This window comes from Balaenoptera borealis, assembly GCF_965194805.1.
Source record: "Balaenoptera borealis genome assembly, chromosome: 19".
Taxonomy (NCBI): domain Eukaryota; kingdom Metazoa; phylum Chordata; class Mammalia; order Artiodactyla; family Balaenopteridae; genus Balaenoptera; species Balaenoptera borealis.
This window is the reverse complement of record NC_138878.1, coordinates 64,063,219-64,085,711: the sequence shown is the minus strand read 5'-3', so window position 1 is coordinate 64,085,711 and position 22,493 is coordinate 64,063,219. Positions and strand designations below refer to the sequence as shown.

The following is a 22,493-nucleotide window of genomic DNA, read 5'->3' as shown; positions in this document are numbered from 1 at the left end:
TAGAGCTTTGATTATTCTCATGTTTTAAAGGGAAAATTGCACCATGTTGAGAGACAATTTTTGGTCTCTTATGTTTTTTCACAGCTTGTATCAGCTTCTGTCCTAAATTATCTTTTCAAGGATTTTTTTGTATAACAATCAGTTTCAGATAATGTCTGCAGTACCTCCTCCAGGGAAAAGGACAGATTAATTACTGGACCAACATAATAAAAAATAGTGCCTTCCTCTGAGGCAAAATTTCGGCAGGTTTCTTGAGGACCAACTTTGAAATATTTGGATTTTTTTTTTTAAAGGAATTCCTTTATTTATTTATTTATTTATTTTTGGCTGTGCTGGGTCTTCGTTTCTGTGCGAGGGCTTTCTCTAGTTGCGGCAAGCGGGGGCCACTCTTCATCACGGTGTGCGGGCCTCTCACTATCGCGGCCTCTCTTGTTGCGGAGCACAGGCTCCAGACGCGCAGGCTCAGTAGTTGTGGCTCACGGGCCTAGTTGCTCCGCGGCATGTGGGATCTTCCCAGACCAGGGCTCGAACCCGTGTCCCCTGCACTGGCAGGCAGACTCTCAACCACTGCGCCACCAGGGAAGCCCCTGGATTTCTTAACCTTGACAACATCCTCACTTGTGATGCATCCACCTGGGCCTCTTTGTATCACCTCTGAGGAACTTGAGTTGGACAAGAACAAAGGCAAACATGAAGCTTCTGCTGTTTACTATGTCGTGAATAATAAAGTCTTCTTTCTCAGACCCCAGAGTCTCATGCCTTCTGACAGCATCCATGAAGTTGACAGGATAATTTGTTACCTTGCCAGTAGGGTAAAATCTAAGACATTTCTTCACATTCCTTAACAGTCATGATGATGAGGATGTGATGCCGAGAGAGACAAGATTTTCTCAGAGAGAAAATTACAAAGATCCTTCAGAATCCCAGTTAAGGGATAGGAGAATGCTTCCTAGAACAAGTGGAAATTTTCTCACCCAAGTTCTGGGCAACGTGAGAAAAGGACAGTCCTTTTCAACAAATGATGCTGGGAAAATTGGATATCCACATGCAAAAGAAGGAGGTTGGACCCTTAACACCTCATACAAAAATTAACTCAAAATGGATCAAAGACCTAAATGTAAGACCTAAGACAATAAAACTTTTAGAAGAAAACAAAGGGCAAAAGGTTCGTGACATTAGACTTGGCAATGATTTCTTTGGCTATGACACCAAAGGCACAGGTAACACAAACTGAACTTCACCGAATTTAAAAAGCTTTTGTGCATCAAAAGACAGAATCATCAGAGTAAAAAGACAATCCACCGAATAGGAGAAAATATTTGCAAGTCATATACCTGATAAGAGATTAATATCCAAAATACAGAGAGAACTCTTAAAACTCAAAAAAAAAAAAACAAAAAACCCAGAAATAACCCAATTTAAAAATTGGCAAAGGACGTGAATAGACATTTTTCCATAGAAGATATACAAATGAAAAATAAGCAAATGAAAAGATGCTCAACATCACTATTCATTAGGTGAATGCAAATCAAAAAATCAGAACTACAATGAAATACTACCTTATAGCCATTAGGATGGCTACTATCAAAATAATAGAAAACAACACTTGATGGCAAGAATGTGGAGAAACTGGAACCCTGTGCACTGTTGGTAGGAATGTAAGATGGCACAGCCGCTGGAAAACAGGATGGCAGCTCCTCAGAAAATTAAAAATAAAATTACTATATGATGCAGCAATTCCACTTCTGGGTACCTATACAAAAGAATTGAAAGCAGGGTCTCAAAGAGATATTTGATAGCTAAAACATGGAAGCAACCGAACTGTCCGTCAACAGATGAACAGACAAGTGCGGTATATACATAATATGCAATATTATTCAGTCTTAAAAGAAAGGAAATTCTGCGATATAATACAACATGAACCTTGAGGATGTGAACATTAATAAAGGGAACCCTCACCAAGACGGTGTCGGGAGACCAGCAGGGGGAGCTCTCACACGCGTACCACTGGATCTCAATACAGATCCCAGCAGGAAGAGATGTTACCTTGCATCTCCAGCAGGAAGTGACGCTACTTTACTACCACCAGCAAGAGGAAGCAAGATTTTCTCATTGCCTAGCAACAGTTCAGCCAATGAGAGACTGTCACAACTCAATGAAAAACCACTGTACTTTGAACTCCCAGTTTCCGCCAATGGATTTTTTGTTTATAACAGCCCCTCCCAACTGCCCTTTCTCCTCTATAAAATTTTCCTCTTCTTTGCTTTACTGGACTCACACATGTGTTTCCTCACAGGTGCATGTCCCAAATTGTAATTCTTTGCAGCTCCTGCATAAACCCATTTTGCTGGTAAAACAACTGGCTGTTTTAGGTTAACAAGGGCATTATGCTAAGTGAAATAAACCAGTCACAAAAGGACACATACTGTATGATTCCACTATGTGAGATACTTATAGTAGTCAAAATCATAGGAGACAGAAAGTATGAGTGGTGGTTTCCAGGGATCAGGGAAAGGGGGAAATGAGTTATTGTTTAATCGGTATAGAGTTTCAGTTTTACAAGATGAAATGAGTTACAGAGCTGAATGGTGGTGATGGCTGCACAACATTATGGATGTATTTCGTACCACTGATCTGTACAATTTTTAATGGTTAAGATGGTAAATTTTATGAGTATTTTGCTACAATTTTAAAAATTGGAAAAAAAAATCCAGGGACTTCTTCAAATGAGAAAATCTAATAAAGACCCAACCCCAGGATCTGGCTCAAGCAGCCCTTCTCCCTCAGTGTTTTAAACATCACATACCTGTGGGTGAGTGGGGTTACAGGCCTGGTAGAGCTGGATTTTCCCCACTCAGCCTCCAGGAGGGTAAAAGAAAAGTAGCTCCACATGTCACAAAATCAGAAACTAGAAGTTTGAGTTGGCTAGACTCTGATTTCAGATGGATGGAGAGAAACATGTGACCCTGGTATTCTTCACGGTGAGTAGCTGCCCCCTGCCCCCAAGAGCTCCTTACTTTCCCAATGGAGGCTGAGGGGCTGGAATCTACTCCCCACCCTGTAGTTTAGCCTTAATGAAAATGAAGAGCGGTTCCCATTCTGCTGTCCCCCTACCCTGTGTGTGTATACTCTAGAGTATTAGGAAAAATAGACCTTCCAGCTCCAAGTGTGGGGAAGCAGGGGAGCTATTAGGAACCCTGGTGTGGGCCTTGCTCAGCTCCCTGCCCCAAATGAAGAGTGTTGAGAGGTTACTGCCCTTCCCTTAATATCTCAACCTAGAGTCTGGGCACACAGTTCTGTGAGAAGGGTAATGACGCATGAGTATGTCTGTAGTAGCCCCAGCTATTTTACTGTTGAACACTGGCCAGAAGAAGAAGGAGCAGAGGGCAGGCCTTAAAAAACTGGAAGGGAAAGAAGACATGCTATTTGCAGGCTTGGGCAAGAAATCTTTTCATATTTTCGAGCAGCACTCAAGTATCTCTCCAGCCACGGGATGGAAATGGCTTCCAAGCTAGGGACACAGAAATTGACCCCTGACTTGGGCAAGTTCTCCCCATTCCCTCCCTTTACAAGGCAGCACCACTCCAAAGACATTCAGGGACAGGAACATTTTCCTAGAATCAGTGGCATTGTTGTTGTTGCAGTTTAGAAAATATAATCAGTGTCCAACAGAAGTAATTCTGGAAGGGTACTGAGTGGAGCTATCTATTTGGAGAGTTTTTTTTTTTTATATGGATCCTGTGAAGAGAAGGTAAGGCCTAGAAACATGTCAGGGTCTGTCTTATGATGTTACTCTGTCTGGAAACAAAATGAACTTGACACTGACACCTCGCCCTCAGTGGCACTATGGGAAATAGGAGACTCTCCCTATGGAGATTACATGTCTGTCTTGATGACTTCCTTGCAGTGTAAAGAAATCCTCCGGTAATGGTGGGAGTGTTCATGAGGTAACCACATGCTGCCGTAGTGAAAATGAAGCAGAGAGTAAGAAAGCAGCTGAGATAGAATGAGTAGGAAATGAATGAAGGGGGAGAAGAACAGCCAGCCTGGTGGGAGTGAATGAAAACACCCCCATCATCTTCATCTTCACAACCCACCCATACACACAAACAGATCCAGGTCCCATATCCTTGTGGCTCAGGGATGAACTCTAGGCCACAATGATGCATCCCTGCAGAAATGTGCATGAAACTTGTCTTTAAGCACAAAGACGTCTGAGAGATGTTTTCAGGCCTGTCATCACCCATTTGGGAAGATGAACCCGGTGCCTTCCTTCCATCCATACTTGATGACAATATTTAGAATCTTGTCCTTCTTGTGAACAGTTTGCACATCAGGAACGAAGCGCCCCCCTTGTGGCCCTTATCTGCTTAGGCAGCCATGGTAATTCTCCTCCGAGGAAACACGTGCATTTCATGCACCACAGGTTGACCTCATGAGAACACAGTAACTCTAGGGCTCTGCTAGGACCTCTACTCAGACTATTGAAGTTAAAGCAGCCAAAGGTACCAAATGGCTCCTCAAACTCATCCACTTCCAGGTCATCTAGGTCGAAGTATTTGAAGGGCTGAATGGAGAAGCTGGTGGTTAAAAGAAAAAAAAAAAAAAAAATCCAGCCAAAGAAGTGGAGTCATCAAAAAGGGAGACAATGTTACTTTGGGGTGGGGGGTTCTCATGAATGGTGTTGTGGAAGAGGCCACTGGAGACAAGTGATGCACCACTGCTGATTTAAGCCTGCAGGGGACGAGACATCAGGGCCACGTAGCTCATTCTGGCTCCACCCCGGTCTCTTCACTCTGACGGGATCAAGGACTTGGAGCAGCAAATGTCAGCTCTTACAGAAAGGGTCAGCTTACACAGCAAGCAAAGCCTGTGGCATGGGAGTGCTGCTCGTAACAATACACCTAATATCACACATTCATCATTTTATTTGATTCTCCCACCTTGAAGTTCATAAAAACCAAGTCACCCTCTAGGTGGAAAAGATATGACTGGAGAATTCAGAGGATGGGCCCCCAGGGCCAGTGACCTTTTCCATGTATTCCATGGCTGAGGCACTTCTCAACAAATGAGAGTGGGTGGATTAGAAGGGCCATGTGACTGACCTCAGGTCACAATGAGCGGGAAATTTCTTCAAAAAAAACAAAAAGAAAAAAAGAGCCATAAAGAAATGTTAAGCTATACTCAGTAGACTATTAGTAAATCTGTCAGTCATTTTGGAACTATTACAAATATTTTATGTGCCTTCCTGATATACGGAATGTATAATTATATAACATATACTCTATTTATGATACTTATATATTTTATATAATTATATTTAATGTTTCCAAATATCCTAAAATGTAATTATAAGTATTATATAATTATATACATATCCTGCAATGTGAATAACACAAATGATTATGTCAATGTCATTAAAAACTAAGATTTTCAGCATAAAAGACAAAAGAAGTACCATAAATATAAAATCAAACAGATCTGGGTTGTGATCAGACATTCTGCATTTCTAACAAGTTCCCAGGGGACGCCAAGGCTGTTGGTCCATTCCGCAGGCTCTGGGCTTCCCTGGTGGCGCAGTGGTTAAGAATCTGCCTGCCAATGCAGAGGACATGGGATTGAGCCCTGGTCCGGGAAGATCCCACATGCCACAGAGCAACTAAATAAGCCCGTGTGCCACAACTACTGAGCCTGCGCTCTAGAGCCTGTGAGCCACAACTACTGAGCCCACGTGCCACAACTACTGAAGCCCACGCGCCTAGAGCCCGTGCTCCACAACAGAGTAGCCCCCACTTGCCACAACTAGAGAAAGCCCACGTGCAGCAACGAACACCCAATGCAGCCAAAAATAAAATAAAAATAAATTTATTTAAAAAAAAGATTCTAGGGCTTCCCTGGTGGCGCAGTGGTTGAGAATCTGCCTGCCAATGCAGGGGACATGGGTTCGTGCCCTGGTCTGGGAAGATCCCACATGCCGCGGAGCAACTGGGCCCGTGAGCCACAACTGCTGAGCCTGCGCGTCTGGAGCCTGTGCTCCACAACAAGAGAGGCCACGATGGTGAGAGGCCCGCGCACCGCGATGAAGAGTGGCCCCCGCTTGCCGCAACTGGAGAAAGCCCTCGCACAGAAATGAAGACCCAACACAGCCAAAAATAAATAAATAAATAAATAATAATTAAAAAAAAAAAACCTAGCTTCAATTAAAAAAAAAAATTCTAAGGTTCTTGTATTAACACGGGGAGGATAAAGGTGTTGATTGTTAGACTTTGACATGTTGGTTATGCGTGTGCTAATTTCTAGGGCAGCGGTCTCAGCTGGGAGGGATTTTGCCTCCTAGTGCATATATGCCATGTTGGAGACATTTCTGGCCATGGAGGAGGTGGGAGGTGTTACTGCTAGCTAGTGGAAGCTGGGGATGCCAATAAACTTACTACAGCACAGCCCCTACAAGAAATTATCAGGCTGAAAATATCAACAGTACTCAGGTGGGGGAACACTGTTCTAGGGGAACCACTAAAAGAATAAAAACAGAATCTGTGGATTCCAAACTAGGAAGAGGGGAGAAATGAATTGGTAAAATAAATCCTAAGTCAATCCACAAAGAGGCAATGAGAAAAAGAAAAACAGAAGAGTAGAAGAAATAGAAAGCATAAAGGGAGGTGGCAGATTTAGGCACAAATATATTAGTTAAGTACATTAAATATAATTGGAACTAAATATCAGTTAACAAAGATCGTCAGACTGGATTTTCTAAAAATATGCCATTTACGATCGCTATATATAAAACCTAAGGCTGCAGAAAGTTTGAAAACAAAAGGATGGGAAAAGCATACCGTGCAAATACTAATCAAAAGAAAGCTGAAGGATCTATATTAGTATCAGAGAAATAAAACTTGACATGAAAAGGTCCTGCTCGATGTAAAGAAGTAATCTCATAATGATAAAAGACTGAATTCACTAAAATATAAAGTCTTCATTTTAAAATGCCTCTATAAACATGGCTTCAAAATACATAAAGCAGAAATTTATAAAACTAATAGAAAGAGCAGGCAATTCTACAATTAAAGTGGGAGTTGAGCAATTTTCTTAGTATTAATTTGTTAAAAGCTAAATTTAGAAATGAATAGCAGGTCTGCCTACCACAAACAATAAACTTGGTCTTTTGGACCTTGCAGAATGTTGCTCACATCTGCTGACTCTACTCAATGACACAAAGAGAGTTACAACACTTGACCATATACCGGGCCCCGTAAGTCAGTCTCAGCTGTTATCAAAGGATTTTAAAAATATCAAACATATTCTCTAACTATAGTGCAAAGAAGATAGAAATCGATAGCAAATATAAGGAAAGTCCTAAACAGCACCTGAAAAAAAGTCATCCCTTGGTATATGTGGGTTAACCCCAGAACCCACCATGGATACCAAAATCCACGTATGCTCAAGCAAGCCCCTTATATAAAATGCCGTAGTAATTGCACATAACCAACGCACACCCTGTTATATACTTTAAATCATCTCTAAATTACTTATAATACTTAATGCAATGTAAATGCTATGTAAATAATTGCCAGCATGCAGAGAGTTCAAGTTTTGGTGTTTGAAACTTTCTGGAATTTTTTCCCCCCCCAAATATTCTCAACCCAAGGGTGCAGAGGGCCAACTGGAGTATAAATAACTTTGTGGAGAGGACAGAAGAAAATTCTGTTTTATTCTTACAAACCGACTTACCTAGACCGGGGTAGCCAGATAGGGCTTAGTGGTGACTGTTCTTCATTGAGATGTAATTCATGTATCACCAAATTTACCCTCTTATAGTGTACAATTACATGAGTTTTAGTATATTTACAAAGTTGTGAAGCCATCTCCACTAGTTCCAGGACATTCCATCACCCCCAAAAGAAGCCTGATACCCATTAAGGAGACACTTTCTTTTTTTTTTTTTTAAGGAGACACTTTCCATTGCCCACCACCCCCTACCCCGACCCCTTGACCTCAGCCACTTATCTACTTTGTCTCTATAGATCTGCCTATCTGGACATTTCATGTAAATGAAAGCTCACAATATATGGCCGCTTGTGTCTGGCTCCTTTCGCTTAGCATAATGGTTTTTTTTCCAGGTTCACCCATGTTGCAGCACATGTCAGTACTTCTGTCATTTTTATATAAGTAGTATCCATTATATGGATACACCCCATTTTATTTGTCCATTCATCAGCTGATAGACACTTGAGTGGGCTCCACGTTTTGGCTCTTGTGAACAATGCTGTTAGCATTCGTGTACAAGCTCTTATGTGGCCATGTTTCCAATTCTCTTGGGTATATACCTAGCAGTGGAACTGCTTGGTAATGTTTTCCAAAGTGGGTCCACCATTTTACATTCTCACCGGCAGTGCATGAGGGTTCCAATTATCTCCACATCCTCACCAAACACTTGTTATTGTCTGCAATAATACAAATGATTTTTGTGATCTTGTATCCTGCCATGTTGCTAAACATGTTTAGTAGCTCATTTTTTTTTTTTTTTAGTGGACTCCTTAGGATTTCCTATATATAAGATCATGTCATCTGCAAACAGTTTTACTTCTTCCTTTCCAATCTGCAAGCCTTTGCTTTTTCTTGACTAAATATTCTGGCTAGAACTTCCAGTACAATGTTGAGTAGAAGGGACAAGAGTGCCTTTAAGTTCCTGATCTTACGTGGAAAGCACCCAGTCTTTCACCATTAATTATTATGTTAGCTGTGGGGTTTTGGAGACGTCTTTTATCATGTTAAGGAGGTTCCCCCCTATTCCTAGTTTGAGTGTTTTTATCGCAAAAAGGTGTTGGATTTTGTCACATGCTTTTTCTGCAACTGAGATGATTATGTGGTTTTGTGTTTTACTCTACTAACGGTGTATTACGTTGATTTTTCTGATGTTAAACCTTGAATGCTTGGGATAGATTCCATTTGGTCATGGTGCATAATTTTTTTTAACGTGTTGCTGAATTCAGGTTGTATTTTGGAGCATTTTTGCATCTATGTTCTTAAGAGATAATGGTCTAGTAGATCTCTTTCATTTGGTGTTTTTGTCTGGTTTTAGGTATCAGGGCAATACTGGCCTCAAAATAAGCTGGGAAGTGTTTCCTCCCCTTCTATTTTTTGGAAGAGTTTGTGAAGAACTGGTATTAATTATTTAAATGTTTTGGTAGAATTCAGTAAAGCCATCTGGGTCTGGGCTTCTCTTTGTGGATGGTTTCTTTGATTACTAATTCAGTATATTCCATATATTCCAAACACAAGAGCATTTCTGCTGGGCTTTATATTCCATAGAAAAGGGATAAAACTCTACGTAACGGCCTGAGTCAGGTTTCGTCACTAGAGCAGTTCAGGTCAGATCAGGTTTTGCCCCGACTCATTAAAAAGGATTTCCACAACGTGCATCACGGCTAAGAGATCAGGACCCGTATTCCGGTAGCGCTACTAAGCCAGCCATGCCATGTCCCTCCTCGTCTAGCTTGTCAGGCCAGCTTCCTTCTTTGCTGAGCTGAAGAGGCTCTCAAGCTACAAGAGGAAATCAAGGCATTTCCTTTCTTCTGGGAGATTTGTGGAGTTCTGGACTGGTCGGTCGGTCGGTCAGTAAGGGCCCACATCACACACCCAACGCACTCTGGGTCTGTTCCCCCATCTGGGAAACACAGCTGGACAGGGAAGAACTGAAGGGGGTGCCTGGAGCGGGGATTTCCTCCACACGGGAGGGCTGATGACAGGTATGTGCTGAGACTTCAGATATTCTGATGAGAGCCAAGGACAGCAGAGAGACCGGGCCTTCCTTCCGGCTGCTTCCGGCTGCTCCTTGTGTAACTTCTTGTGGGTTTGAAAAGGAGAAGTGGCATCAGGTCCACCTCCTCAATCTCTCTGCCCCCTGTCCTCAACCACCCACAGCCCAGATGAGGTCCTCAGCCTCCAGGACCACCATCCCAGCCTCTTCCCTGGCCTCCTGGCCTTGTCTGACCCCAGAATGATCTCCCCAAGTCTTACTGGGCCCCGTCCCTCAGGGCCAAGTTCAAGCCCTGCACCCTATTTAGAGGCTCCTCGGGATCTGGCCCCTACATACGCCTCCATGCTCCCTGGGTAACTCCGTCTCACTTCCCCACTCTCCATACTGAATTCCTTGTTTCCCTGATGAGGGAGGAGGAGGGAAAGCTTTCCAGGTAGAGGTTCATGTTACAGACAAAAGGGTGGAGATGCTGAAGCACGTGTGGGTTTGCAGGAGCCAAGAATGTTTGCCAGGGGAGTGGTGGGTGGCGAGACTGGGAAGATCTGAATCCTGGGTGCCAAGGAGACTGCAACCTTCCCTTTACTCCCCTAATGCAGGTGCCACCAAGTCCCAAACTGTCTCCTTGGGAATCCTCCTGTTACCCTCATCACCTGCCACCTCCCCAACTCCACCTGCTCCAGCTTAGACCAGAATCCTCCTGGATCTCTTAGCCTCAAGTCTCCCCCACTTCAATTCTGAGGCTGTCACTCCTTTGCCAAAACAAGTCACGTGGCCAAGCCCAGAGCCAGTGTGGGAGGGGACCACTCAAGATGTGAGCCCTGGAGTGTGGTCCACTGGAGGCTGCCAATGTAACAGTCCTACCACGTGTGGTCCAGAGACATCTCAGCTCCGCTGCTGACGTGCGGACGCATCAACAGCATAGAGAGATGAGGCTGACTCCAGGGCACAGAGTATTCTGGAGCAAGCTGAAGACTGGAGCTTTACCCTGGAAGGCAGAAGCAACCCCAGGGGTTCTGGCAATGAAGAAGTCATCTTGAACACTGCAGCCCCAGCAGACAGCACACGGGGCAGAAGAACCTCCCAACTGAGCCAAGCCCAGGCCACAGAACTATGAGGAATGACACCTTTCATTGCTTGAAGTCACTAAGTTTGCGGGGTTGGGTTGTCGTGCAGTAAAATGTTAAGTGGGACACCATAGTCACTCATCTGAACATTCCTCCAACCATTACCGGCAGGTTGATGACTAAGCTTGAACATTCAACATCATGCTGCAAGTGATTATTACACTGCCTGCCTCCCCACCTCGTGAATTCTTCACTCATTCAGCCCTTCAAATATTTATACCCCAGGAAAGGTACATTTGCGTTGGGTGGGGTGGGGGGACTGCGTTTAACCACAGGCCCTGCCCTTAGGAGATGAAGGTGAGCTAATCACAGGAGGAACAGAGTCCCTTTCACCCTCACCCCCCAGGGTTCGATTTGGTCTAACAAACAGTAGGGACTCAGTAACATGAGGACTGAGCTGGTGCAAGCGCCTTGCCACCCAACACCAACTTCCCCTCCACCCTGCGGAGCCAGATCTCACTCGGGTATCACGTCCTCTGTGAAACCTTACGCGCACCACCATCCACTACGTCTGCGGCTCCTCTCTCCGGGGCTCTTTGGCCCCCGCACCAGTTAGAACTCGGGTGACCTGCAAGCGATGAAACCCCAAACAGTCACTTAAACAGTTTAACTCTCCCAGGCGACTGGTAACTTGTGTGGGTCTCGACAGCATCAGGAACCCAGGCTCCACCTATCTTGTTCTGCTGCCTTGCTGGGCCCACACGTCTAAGATCACTTCCTGGCCTGGGATGGCTGCTCCCATCCGGCCATCTGTTCCACATTCCAGAGCACAGGAAGCAGGAAAGGAGCGGGAGCGTATCTCCTCCCCGCTTAGGAACACTTCCTAAGAGCTGCACATACCACTTTGTTCACATATCACTGGCTAGATTTTAGTCGCAAGGCCACACCAAATTTCAAGAGACCCTGGGAAAATGCGTTGAATCCAGGCAGTCCTGTGCCCAGCTGAAAATCAGGGTGTCCATCTTGGCAAAGAAACAGGCGGACAGATGTTGTGGGATAACTGGCCCTGTGCAGCCACAGCCCCCGGCCCGCTCCCTGTCACAGCCTTGACTATCCTGAGACCTCCCCACCACAGGGGCTTCTCCAGCAAGTTACAGCCCCCCTGACCGACTCCTCTCATGCCCCCACCCCGAGTCAGTATGCACCTTACGTGCATTAACTCATCGAGTCTTCACACCCGGCCCCTCAGTCTGGTTCTGCTGTTACCCCCACTGAGTTCAGAAAGACTGGGCCACCTACTCAAGGCCACACGGCCGTCAAGTGGAGGAACCGGGACCCGGATGCACGCAGTCTGGCTCCAGGGCACCTGCTGTTACCACCACATACTCAGCCAGCGTCCGTGAGACTGCACTGCACCGCAGCACCGTGCTGGCCAGAGACACCTCGTGGACCCTCTACCCCGTGGGCCAGCTGCACTCCCGTCGGCTTCCCAGAGAATCCTCCTCACTCGCAGGACACAGGGCTGTGCGAGCCCAGTAATCAGGTCCTCCCCAGAGAGAAGGGCAAGACAGTGGCGCTGAGGTGGTGCCCTCTTCTCCATGCTAGTGACTAAGACCAGAGGACCAGCTATTTCTAGACCTTTATTTCTCTGTGAAAAGGGGAAAAAAAGGAATAAAAACGACACAGTTGACACAAAAAAAACCACCGAGGGGAAGGAAGGGAGGTGGAGAAGTAGATGGCGGAGGGGGTCCCCATTACAGCAGCAGGAGCCAGCGACCTGGGATGCTCACATCTCTCCCCCAGCGTGGGCGGGAGTGGCCCCTTCCTCCCAAGGTCTCTGCCCTGTCCCACCTTGCGCTCCGCTCAGCCCCTCGGGAGGTGGACGGTGAGAAGTCGGATTCCCAGGCTGGGGAGGGGAGGACCCGTGCTGGGGGAGGGGCCTGGGGTCAGACCATGCACAGGGAGTGACAGCCAAAGGCCCCCCGATGTCTCCCTGAGGGAGGGACTGCGGGGGGAGGGTGGACACCAGAGGCCGGCGTTGGCTCCTCTTCCAGCATCAGGCGAGAGACAGAACTGGGGGAACAGCAACAGTTGGCAGTCAGAACAGCAGGCAGCCCTCTGCCCACAGCTGCTCCTGCGTCTCCCCGCCTGGAGCGGCTGCCCCCAGGCCTAGCGCCGTCCTTGCAGACCACCCTGCCGCTGGGGTCCCGGAGTTCTCAATGCCTTACCGGTCAGAGCCTCTTGGGCAAAGTACTTGACGTCCACGTCCTGGTCCTGGGTCAGCTTCTCTAGGATGGGCTTGACTTCGCTCTGCAGTGTGCTGGGAGGAGCAGAGGAGGGCACCGGGTCAGCCAGGTGGGGCCGGGGGCACAAGGTGTGCACATAGACAGACACACAAGTGAATTAAGAGTCTCAGGGGCCAGAGAAACAATTACTTTGAAGGTTGGAAGTCTGACAAACCAGGACAGAGGCCTCTGGGGCCCAGAACAGGTACAGGGAGGTCAGACAATGTGGAAAAGTGGAATCCAGAACCCACAAGTCTCTGAGCCTTGGCAATCGGATGCCTTCCATTCGTTTAACGTATTTATTGAGGCCTACTGCATGATAGGTGTTAACAGTGGAAAATCCAACCCTCTTGATTCGCACCCATGTGGAGCTCGGGCTGGGAGGAAGACACAGACCAAACTGATGATGAGTAACAGGAGAGGCAAGTGCCACAAGGAAGGGACTTGGCCCTACAGGAGCCCAGGGAGGTAAGGGGCCCAGGGAAATGCATCTGCACCGACACTCAGTTGTTTGGGGAAACGAAGGTGGACTTCAGAGAGAAACTAAAGGTACGAAGCTGTGTCGTGGACAGAGACAGAAGTCAGAGGTGCAGGTGTCACATGTCCCCTCCAGTTCACAGAGCTCCCCCTCCCCCCCAATATAACCACTATTCTCATTTCCATCACCTACATGCCCCTTTCTCCATTTTTGAAGTTGATATGAATGGAATCCCAGGATAGGTTTTCTTGGGCCTGGCTTCTCACACAGGTGAGTCTCTGAGAGTCACCTAGGTTGCTGCATACAGCAGGAAGGAGTCTTTTTATTGCTAAATACAGTCTCCTACCATATGAATAAACCACAACTTATCCACTATACTGTCGATGGGCACTTGCACTGTTTCCACTTCATGGCTAATATGAATAAAGCTACCATGAACATTCTTTTGTTAGAAGCAAGCACTCCTTTCTCTTGGATATACACCCGGGAGAGGATACACCCGGGAGAGGACACACCCGGGAGAGGACACACCCGGGAGAAGCCACGCCAGCTCACGGGGTGTACGTCTCATTAGCTTCACTCAGCTCCACCAATTTTCAATGATTAGGCCCATTTATTATTTACAGCCCCACCGGCAAGATATGAGAGTTCCAGCCGTCTACCAACACCAGAGAGTTCTTCACCAACACTTGCGCCACTGAGCTTTTTTAGTTTAGCCATTCTGACATAGCGATCCATTTCCCCCACTGAACTGCAGTAGCAGCGGCTGTGGTATACACGAGGGTCTGTTTCTGTGCCCTCAATTCTGTGCCGTTGAGCTATTTGAATATTATTGTGCCAACACCTCACTTTTTAATTACTGTGGCATCATAGTTAAGTCTTGGTGTCTGGTAGGATAAGTCTTCCAACTCTGTTATTCTTTAGGATCACCTTGCTTATTCCAGATCTTTGCATTTTCACGTTAATTCCAGAATCTACTTGTCAATTTTTCAACAAAGAACCTGCTGAGATCAACTGAGATTATACTAAACTTTTGAGTCTGGGGAACCATCCCATCCATGAATATTATGTACGTCTTCTTTAATTTCTCAAAGCAACATTTCATAGTTTTCACTAGAGGTATTACACATCTTTCATTAAATTTATTACTTGGTATTTGATGGTTTTGGTGCAATTGTAAATTACACACACACACACATTTGTTAATTTTATTTTCTAATGATTTGTTGCTATTATATAGAACTGCCACCTTCTCACCCCCTCCCACTATGTGAGGCAGGTCATGTGAATTCTCATTCTACATTTGAAGAAACTAAGACCTCGAGGTCACAGAGCGAGCAAACAGCAGTGCTGGGCCTCAAACCCTAAGCTCTACCTTCAAAAGTCAAAGATTAAGATGCCCCAAACCAGCGCTGCTGGTGTGTGAAGGAGGGCCCAGGCCTCACCTGTTGTCCAGGATGGGCCCTATCTTCTGTAGGGACTTGGCCACGTTGAAGCGGACATTGGCGACGGGGTCCCCAGCCATACGCAGCACCGTGGGCAGCATGTGCTTGGTGGTGATGTCCTGCCCACAGACCTCGGACAGCACCTGGAGGTCAGTGGGCAGCAGAGGGTGACCACCCAAAGTTCACGGCTAACTCCCATCTCTCTCCCTTTCTGACCAGGCCACCCTGGTGAGCGTCAGGCCAGAGGGCGAAGCTGAGCAACAGGGGGAGCCCTGAGCCCAGATTCGCCCACGCTGAGGGTAGTTTATGCTCTGGAAGCTCCCATTTCCCCTAACACCCTCCTAACACCACCGTCTCCCTGCCCTGTAAACTCCCAGCCCACACTGTCCCATCCCGTCTCCCCACCCTCAGACTCCCCTTCATCCTCCTGGGATGGGACTTGATTCCTGACCCCTGGGATCCCTTCCTTAGTGCAGTGGTCTCCAAAGTGAGGCATGGGAAGAAATTATCAGAACACTTAGTTATGTTAGTTTTGAAATCCTACCCTTTAATTTCTAGTTATGTGTATGGTTTATTTAAGTGATTAAATATAGCTAATATATGGCAGAGCTAGAATTAAAAAGCAGATCTGATTCTATAAACTGCACATTGAACCACTGTATCATAAATAGATATATACACATTTTGTGGGGAAGGAGAGGGTGCTCAGAAAGGTTTGGCCATCACTGTTCCGAGAGGCCACGTCTCCCTAGTCCTGGGCCTCCCACAACGCAGGTCCCCACCCCCAGAGGCCCTGTGACTCCAACTGGAGAGCCCCAACCTCTGGCCTGCAGTTCCCCAAGGACTCACCCCTGCAACCCCAGATGCCATCACTTCCCCACCCCCAAGCCAGGTTTCTCCCCTGAGGACCCTCTGCCATTCCTCCTCTCCTAGGTACTCGCCATCCCTCAGGGACAGGCCGGAGGCAGGTGGGCGCGCTCACATTGATGCAGAAGAGCGTAGTCATGCGGTGCAGGTAGTTGGGGTCCCCAGACATGGCCAAGACCTTGGGGATGATAGTAGCATGGGCCCACTCCTTCCCAAACTTCTCCACCAGTTTCTTCAGGTTGCTGGTGGCCGCCTCGCGGATGGCATAGACTGCAGAAGGATGAGGGGAGGGGGCGGTGATTCAGAGGTGAAGGACTGACTCGGGTGGGGAGTCGCAGTCACACTCACTACCGCCTACCGAGCAGCGCTAGGTACCGGGCCACGTACGAACCAAGAAACTCCAAGAGAAAGAAAGGGCTTGCTGTGTGCTAAATGTAGGGTTTTCTTTCCACGCAGTACCTCCTCCTCAAGAGCTCCGAGATACAGACGGGCAGACTGAGGCTCTGAGAAGGGATTTGCCCAAGCAAATGATTTAGTACTTAGCACATGGAATGGAGCCTGCCTGTTACAGAAAAATGTTAACTTTTATTTTTGCCACTCTTAGTGAAAACAATGAGCAGTTCTCACAACGGCCTTGAAAGACTGGGATGAGAAGTCCCATGTTTCACAGAATGAGCGTGGGCTGAAAGACGGCAAGTGACTTGCTTAAGCTTCGACAGCCAGGAGGTGGGATTGAAAGCCAGGCTGTCTGCTTGGTGGCCCTAGGACTCTCGACTGTAGCAGGCAGCCGCTGGGTGACCTGTTATGTCCGCCTCCTACCCCTGCACTTCTCTGGGACTCCAAAAAGCAAGGGAGCTGGTCCACGTGAGCAACCGACAGCATGCGAGAGTGACTCTAGCCTCCCCCGCTCCCCCCGCCTGCCCCAGACAATCCACCCCTGCACCCTTCCTGGAGCCCCAGTCTCCTCCCAGAGATACCAGAAGTACTCACCATGATCGACAAGCCAGGCCATGCACAAGGAGTTGAGTTTCTCATCAAAGAACTCCACCCCCTGCAGAAGACAAGGAAGTACGGGATCACGGGAGACTGGGTAGTTTCCAGCAAACCGCAGGGAAACCACAGCCACCCCAAGCAGCCGGGACACTGCTCAGCTTCACCTGAGGGGCTTTTTTCTCTCCCCTCTCTCATTTAATTCTATCCATCTTATAAGGCCCTATTTCCCCTGTGTACCTTCCTCCGACTCCCCGGACAGTCCTCACGGCCCCCGGGTCCACCGTCCACCCCTCCCAGGGCAGCGTGCCTGGCACCAGGCCTCCGCGCTCACCAGCTGTCCAGCCAGCAGAGGCATGTACTCAATGATGGCCAGCCGCACTCGCCACTTGGCGTCCTCAGCCAGCTCCACAATGGCGGGAAGCAGGGACTGGGACAGCTGCCGGATGCCGATCACCTCGTTCACGCAGTCCAGGTTGGAGATGATGTTCAGCCGCACCTCCGGGCACTGAGGAGAGGAGAGGAGGGTTCTCAGAGAAGGCAGTGCACACAGAGCCCAGGGCAGGGCGAGCAGAGCTCAACCACACCAACCTCGTATAATAAACATCTCTGCAGGGCAGACTACCACTGCCCAAGCCCAGCTCGCCACCCTGGGGACACATTAAAAGCACACACAAAGCAAGCAACATGGATGGAACAGCTTTTCAAATCTCATCATAGCAGCACAAAAAATGTTTAGTCCTTCTGAAGAATTTGCAGGAACCACAGTGCAAAAACATGGTACCCTGGGAAAAACAGACAAGATAATAATCCCAACTCTGCCGTTTGCTAGCTGGGAGCCCTCTGGCAAGGGACTTAACGGTTCTGGGTATCAATCTGTGACACGGAAACGGCCATCTAATCCCAAAGGGTGGTTGAGGCTACTGAACGGCCTGATCCACAAAGGGCCTGGCACGTGGGAGTTTAGTACTTTTATCATTTCTGTTACTTTTACTCTTTCTGCTAGTCTTTGAGCTCTGCAAGGAGCACATCTCATTTATCCTTATGTCTCCAGTACCCAGAAGAGTTTCTGGACCATAGTAGGTGCTCAATACATCAGCTGAAAGAAAAAAACGAAGGAATAAAGAAATATTTTTGAACCACTAGGTGACTACCAATATTATGAGCTCTGACTTACAACATGTGCACATATGCAGGTATCCCCCACTTTTCGAAAGTTCGCTTTACACCACTTTGAGTTTATGAAAGACCTACACTGGTGCCTGCTTTTGCTAACCAAAAGACACTCAAAGAGAATTTTTGCTTTTATGAGAGAAAAAAACTGCTTCTTTGCTCTACACCATTTCGACTTACAAGAGCGACTTCATAAGAACGCTCTACCTTAGGATAGCAGGGAAATCTGTGCCCCCATCTGCTTCTAAAAACCTTTGAAGCAACTTTTAAGAAAAGGCACATAAACACAATTAATTCCTTGTCCAACATCATATATTCCTGGATGGCAGACACCACAGTTAGTTTTTTCTATGTCTCCCTCTGGGAGCTGTGGGGTAAGGAAGCAAGCACTGAAATGAACCAGTGAACCAGATAAGCAAGTGTGCAGTAAAGGCTTAACTGGACAGGTCTAGGCTGTTCAAACTCGGCACATTCCAAAGGACTGGCCCTTGACCAGCCCCTGGGAGACGATCTCTAAGCACCTGGAATATCCAACCTGATAAAGGGTCTTTGTTTACCTGGGGGCCTTGGGCCATGCCAGAGAGAGTACGCTAATAATGTGATTTATGGTGAGGACCTTGGGCCATGTGGCATCAGCTTGACCTCTACAGGGGCTGGAGACAGAGTAACCTAAGGTCAGCCATGCGAACGGCTCCATTCCATGCCTACGTGACCAACCCCCAACAAAAACCCTGGAAACCACGGCTCGGCGGGCTTCCCTAGTTGGCAGTCTCCTCACGTGCTGTCACACGCTGGGGCTGGGAGAATTAAACGCACTACGCGTAACTCCACTGGGAGAAGATAACTGGAAACTGGCGCCTGGTCTCATGCACCTTCTTCCTTTGCTGATATTAATCTGTATCCTTTCCCTGTAATCAACAGTGACCATGAGCATAACAGCTTTTCTGAGTTCCGAAGGTTGTTCAGGCAAATCACTGGAGCTAAGGGTGGCCATGGGGACTAAGACCCAGCAAGCAATGAAGAAGAGTAATGGCAACCGCTGAAAAGACAAGACAGCCTCAGCTGCTGGCTCCAAAGTGAGATTTCCCAAAAGGCCTCTCCAACAAATCCTTTGAGAAAAGCACGTAAGTCCCGCTTTTCAAAAATAATAGAGTCTCCTTTAGGAATGAAAGACAGCCAATTTCCTACTACCTAGTCTAAGAGCTGAAGAAGACTCTCAGAGCCAACACAACTTCCCTCCCCTTCACTGGATTAATGTGTTTCTTCCTAAAGCCAAGGATACTCAGGGAGACAGGGAGAGGGAAGGAACTGTCCCAGGGCTCATCAACTTGTTAGTTTCACTCTTTTTCTGTTACATTCGTTTGAATCTTCCACTAGATACAGCTGCTGCAAATGTTCATGAAACACTGTTTACATAAATAACATAAATGATTTAATTTTAAGCTTACTTATTTTTTCTTAAAAGGACATTATATCCTATGATTATAAAAGCCTCAACTGTCATAACTGGGGGAGGGGTGTGCACAGCAGGGGACTCACATGTGAAGAAATGAACTGTTACAATGTCCCCTTCAACTTCCTAGAGCACTGCATACGTGTGCCCTGTGTGTGGTGTGCGCACGCTCGTGTGCACGTGCATGTACATCAGGGTGAGGCCTCTGCGAACACAGAAGTTACACTAACAGGTCCCACAGCGGCCTGTGGTATCACCATCTGCCCAGTCACCACCAAGGCAAACACCGGGGAGCCTGCGAGCCCCCAGGCCCCGGCACGGCCCCTCCTGCCTCTCGAAACCAGCCGCACCCCTGCAGCCGCAGCCCCTCGCCCAGACTCCAGCAGCAGCCTCCAGTCGGGGCTCCTTGCAGCTCTTCGGGCCGCAGCACTTGCATCCGTCCTCGACACCAGTCTCAGGGTTCCTTCCTAACACCCAGATCTGCTCCACCTCCCCCACCTCAGCGCCAAGTCCACACTCCTCCCCCGGCTGTCACCCCACGGCCTCTCCAGCCATCGCCCGGTGCTCGCTCTCATCTTCTGTGCTCCAAGCCAAATAAACAGCTAGGTGAGGTCGGTCGCGTGACTGGCTCTGGCCAACGGGGTGTGAACAGACAGGACGGGTACCCTCCTTGGGGTCTTACTCTTGAGAGGACTGGGCCTGCTGCTGGTCGGTGCCCTCTCCCTTCAGCCACCTCAGACCCAGAGTGCCCAGGTCAGCAGGGCCAACCCCCCAGTGTAGGTCCACCCCACCTCTGGACTGTTGTGAGAGAGATAATGCTCCACCTTATTTAAGCCGCTGTATTTTGGCGTCTCTATTACAGCACCTTAGCCTGAACTCTGATCACCAGGAATGTATCACAGCACCTGTATGATCAGGGCATCACGGGACTGCCCATCTGTCCCTCTCCACTGCCAGTCTCTGAAGGTCCTTGAGGACCAAAAGTGTCTCGTTCTTTTGTTTTTTTTTTCTTGGAATCCGTAGTGCCCAGGAAAAAAGGACTAGTACAGAATTTGCAAAACAAACGCCTAATAAACAAATAAGCTAACGTGCAGTCCATCATGCCCACAAACATTCAACTCCTTGGCAACCTGGGTGTTTGCTGGAGATCCTGGCGAAGCCGGGAAAGCAGCTGCCCCACCTGTCACAGCCAGAGCACAGAGCCTTCCCGGTGCCCGTACCTCATCCTTCAGCTGAGCCAGGAAGAGGGGCAGGAGGTGCTCGATGGTGTTGTCTTTGCCCAGGATGGGAGAGAGGCCCATGATGACTGAGGCCAGGGCCGACTTGACGTGTTGGTTGGCGTCTGACACCAGCTCCTGGGAGGGAGAAGGAATGGGGGAGCCACAGGGTCAGTGGCCAAGAAGACTCCAACTCCTAAGAAGCCCTGAGACACAGCCTGCTCTCGCCATCTCAATCCAGGGCAGGCTTAGTGTACACGGGGAATTGCAGGTCCGTACATGTCCGGCCTGCCTAGAGTTCAACGACCCCTGTTGCCAGCAGCTTTCACCCCAATCCCAAAGCTCTCTGGGTGAGGAGATCCATTGAGCTTCGAGGGGGACGCACTCCCCACCTCCACGTTCAGCCGACTTTGCCTGCACTCAGGGCTCCTAATTGCTCCAAACCCAAGACCGCCTGGTCCCGGAAGGCGGGGAACTCGGTTTGCACCTGGCTGCCCCTAAGGCCCAATCTCCATCCCTTCTTTCCGGAAGGCTCAGATCTGCTCTGTTCCTCCCACCAAATTCCCCGTTACCTTGATGCAGGGCAAGATCTGCGTCATGATCACATTCTCCCGACAGTCAGCTGAGAGATTTTCACAGAATTCTGTGGGCAGGGAAAGGGAGGTGGCGGGAGGTAAGACCCGATGTCCTAGCTCTGCCTTCAGCCTCCCGGACACCCACCCGCTTACTGTGTCCTGGTCGCCAGCACCAACCTTTGACCTTGTGGGAGGCTGCGGCCCTCACCTCGGCCTCACAGTCTTTCATCAGGTTCTGGAAGGCAGGGACCAGGTCCGTCTTGGTGATCTCAGGCCCCACTGCTTTCTGGAGCTGCAGAAAGGGAAGGTCAGGGGGGGGTCAAAGGGCTTGGCAGGTATTCTAAGTGAATGAGAACAAAATCAAAGATAAAGGCACCAGGGATGGGGCAAAAACAGCCCTTGGAATCACTACTGAGATGTAACGCCAGGGCCATGGGGGTGACCTTGGCCAAGTCTCGGAGCCTCTCTGAGCCTTGGTTTCCTTGTATGGTGCCGAGTTGGGCTGGGTAGTGCAGTGGTCCCGAGCACGGCCCTGGAGTCCAAGTGCCTGGCTCGAATTCTTGCTCTCACTTGCCCCCTGTGTGACCCTGGGGGAGTGCCTGTACGTCTCTGAGCCTGTGTCTCCTCAAACCACGAGGGAACTGCTGCACAGCATTGTTGTCTGCATTAGAAATGGCCACGGATCTCCTTCCTGTTCAGGCTGTTCAGGGCTGGGCTTTCTGTTACGTGATCCAAAAACAGTCTAATGATGCGCGTTGGCTCTCACTTTTTGATTTAAATATTTCTGTGTGCTCTAAGATCGGCTACCAGAGCCCGTGTGACTTTTGTAATTAAGATGAAATACTAAAGGTCAAGCGGGAAGCAGGCACGCTAGGCCCTCCGCATCTCATGACACCAGGCAAGAGGCGCACGGGTCCTGCTGGAGCGCCGCTTCTGGAGGCCTGGGGGGAGACAGGGCAGTTCCTGACTAAGGGGAGAGGTGAGGACCCCGGGGGCCCGGTGCCCATCTCTCCAGGGTCCCCTCCCCCCAAAGCCAGTCCCAAATGTCCTTGCTCGTACTTGCCCTCACCGCCCAGGGTCCGCTGCCCACGCCAGACACTGTCCCTACCCCAGCCCTCACCCACTCATCTTCCAGAACCTGCCTCAGTGCTTCCAGGCCGGGGGACACCCGCCAGCCCGCACCTGTCAC

General features: G+C 48.4%; 1 protein-coding gene across 1 annotated transcript in view; it reads right to left on the bottom strand.

Annotated features, from left to right (window-relative positions):
* Positions 1–12,448: 12,448 nt before the first annotated feature.
* Positions 12,449–22,493, bottom strand: part of PPP2R1A (protein phosphatase 2 scaffold subunit Aalpha) — a 32,704-nt gene continuing 22,659 nt past the window's right edge. Inside the window, exons 7-15 of the mRNA XM_082368081.1 lie at positions 21,482–21,596; positions 21,302–21,372; positions 20,733–20,867; positions 17,221–17,394; positions 16,887–16,947; positions 16,012–16,166; positions 15,030–15,172; positions 13,050–13,141; positions 12,449–12,894 (exon numbers count right to left, since the gene is read on the bottom strand). Coding sequence (XP_082224207.1) covers positions 12,878–12,894; positions 13,050–13,141; positions 15,030–15,172; positions 16,012–16,166; positions 16,887–16,947; positions 17,221–17,394; positions 20,733–20,867; positions 21,302–21,372; positions 21,482–21,596 — 963 coding nt within the window. The 3' untranslated portion in view covers positions 12,449–12,877. The remainder of the gene's footprint in view (positions 12,895–13,049; positions 13,142–15,029; positions 15,173–16,011; positions 16,167–16,886; positions 16,948–17,220; positions 17,395–20,732; positions 20,868–21,301; positions 21,373–21,481; positions 21,597–22,493) is intronic.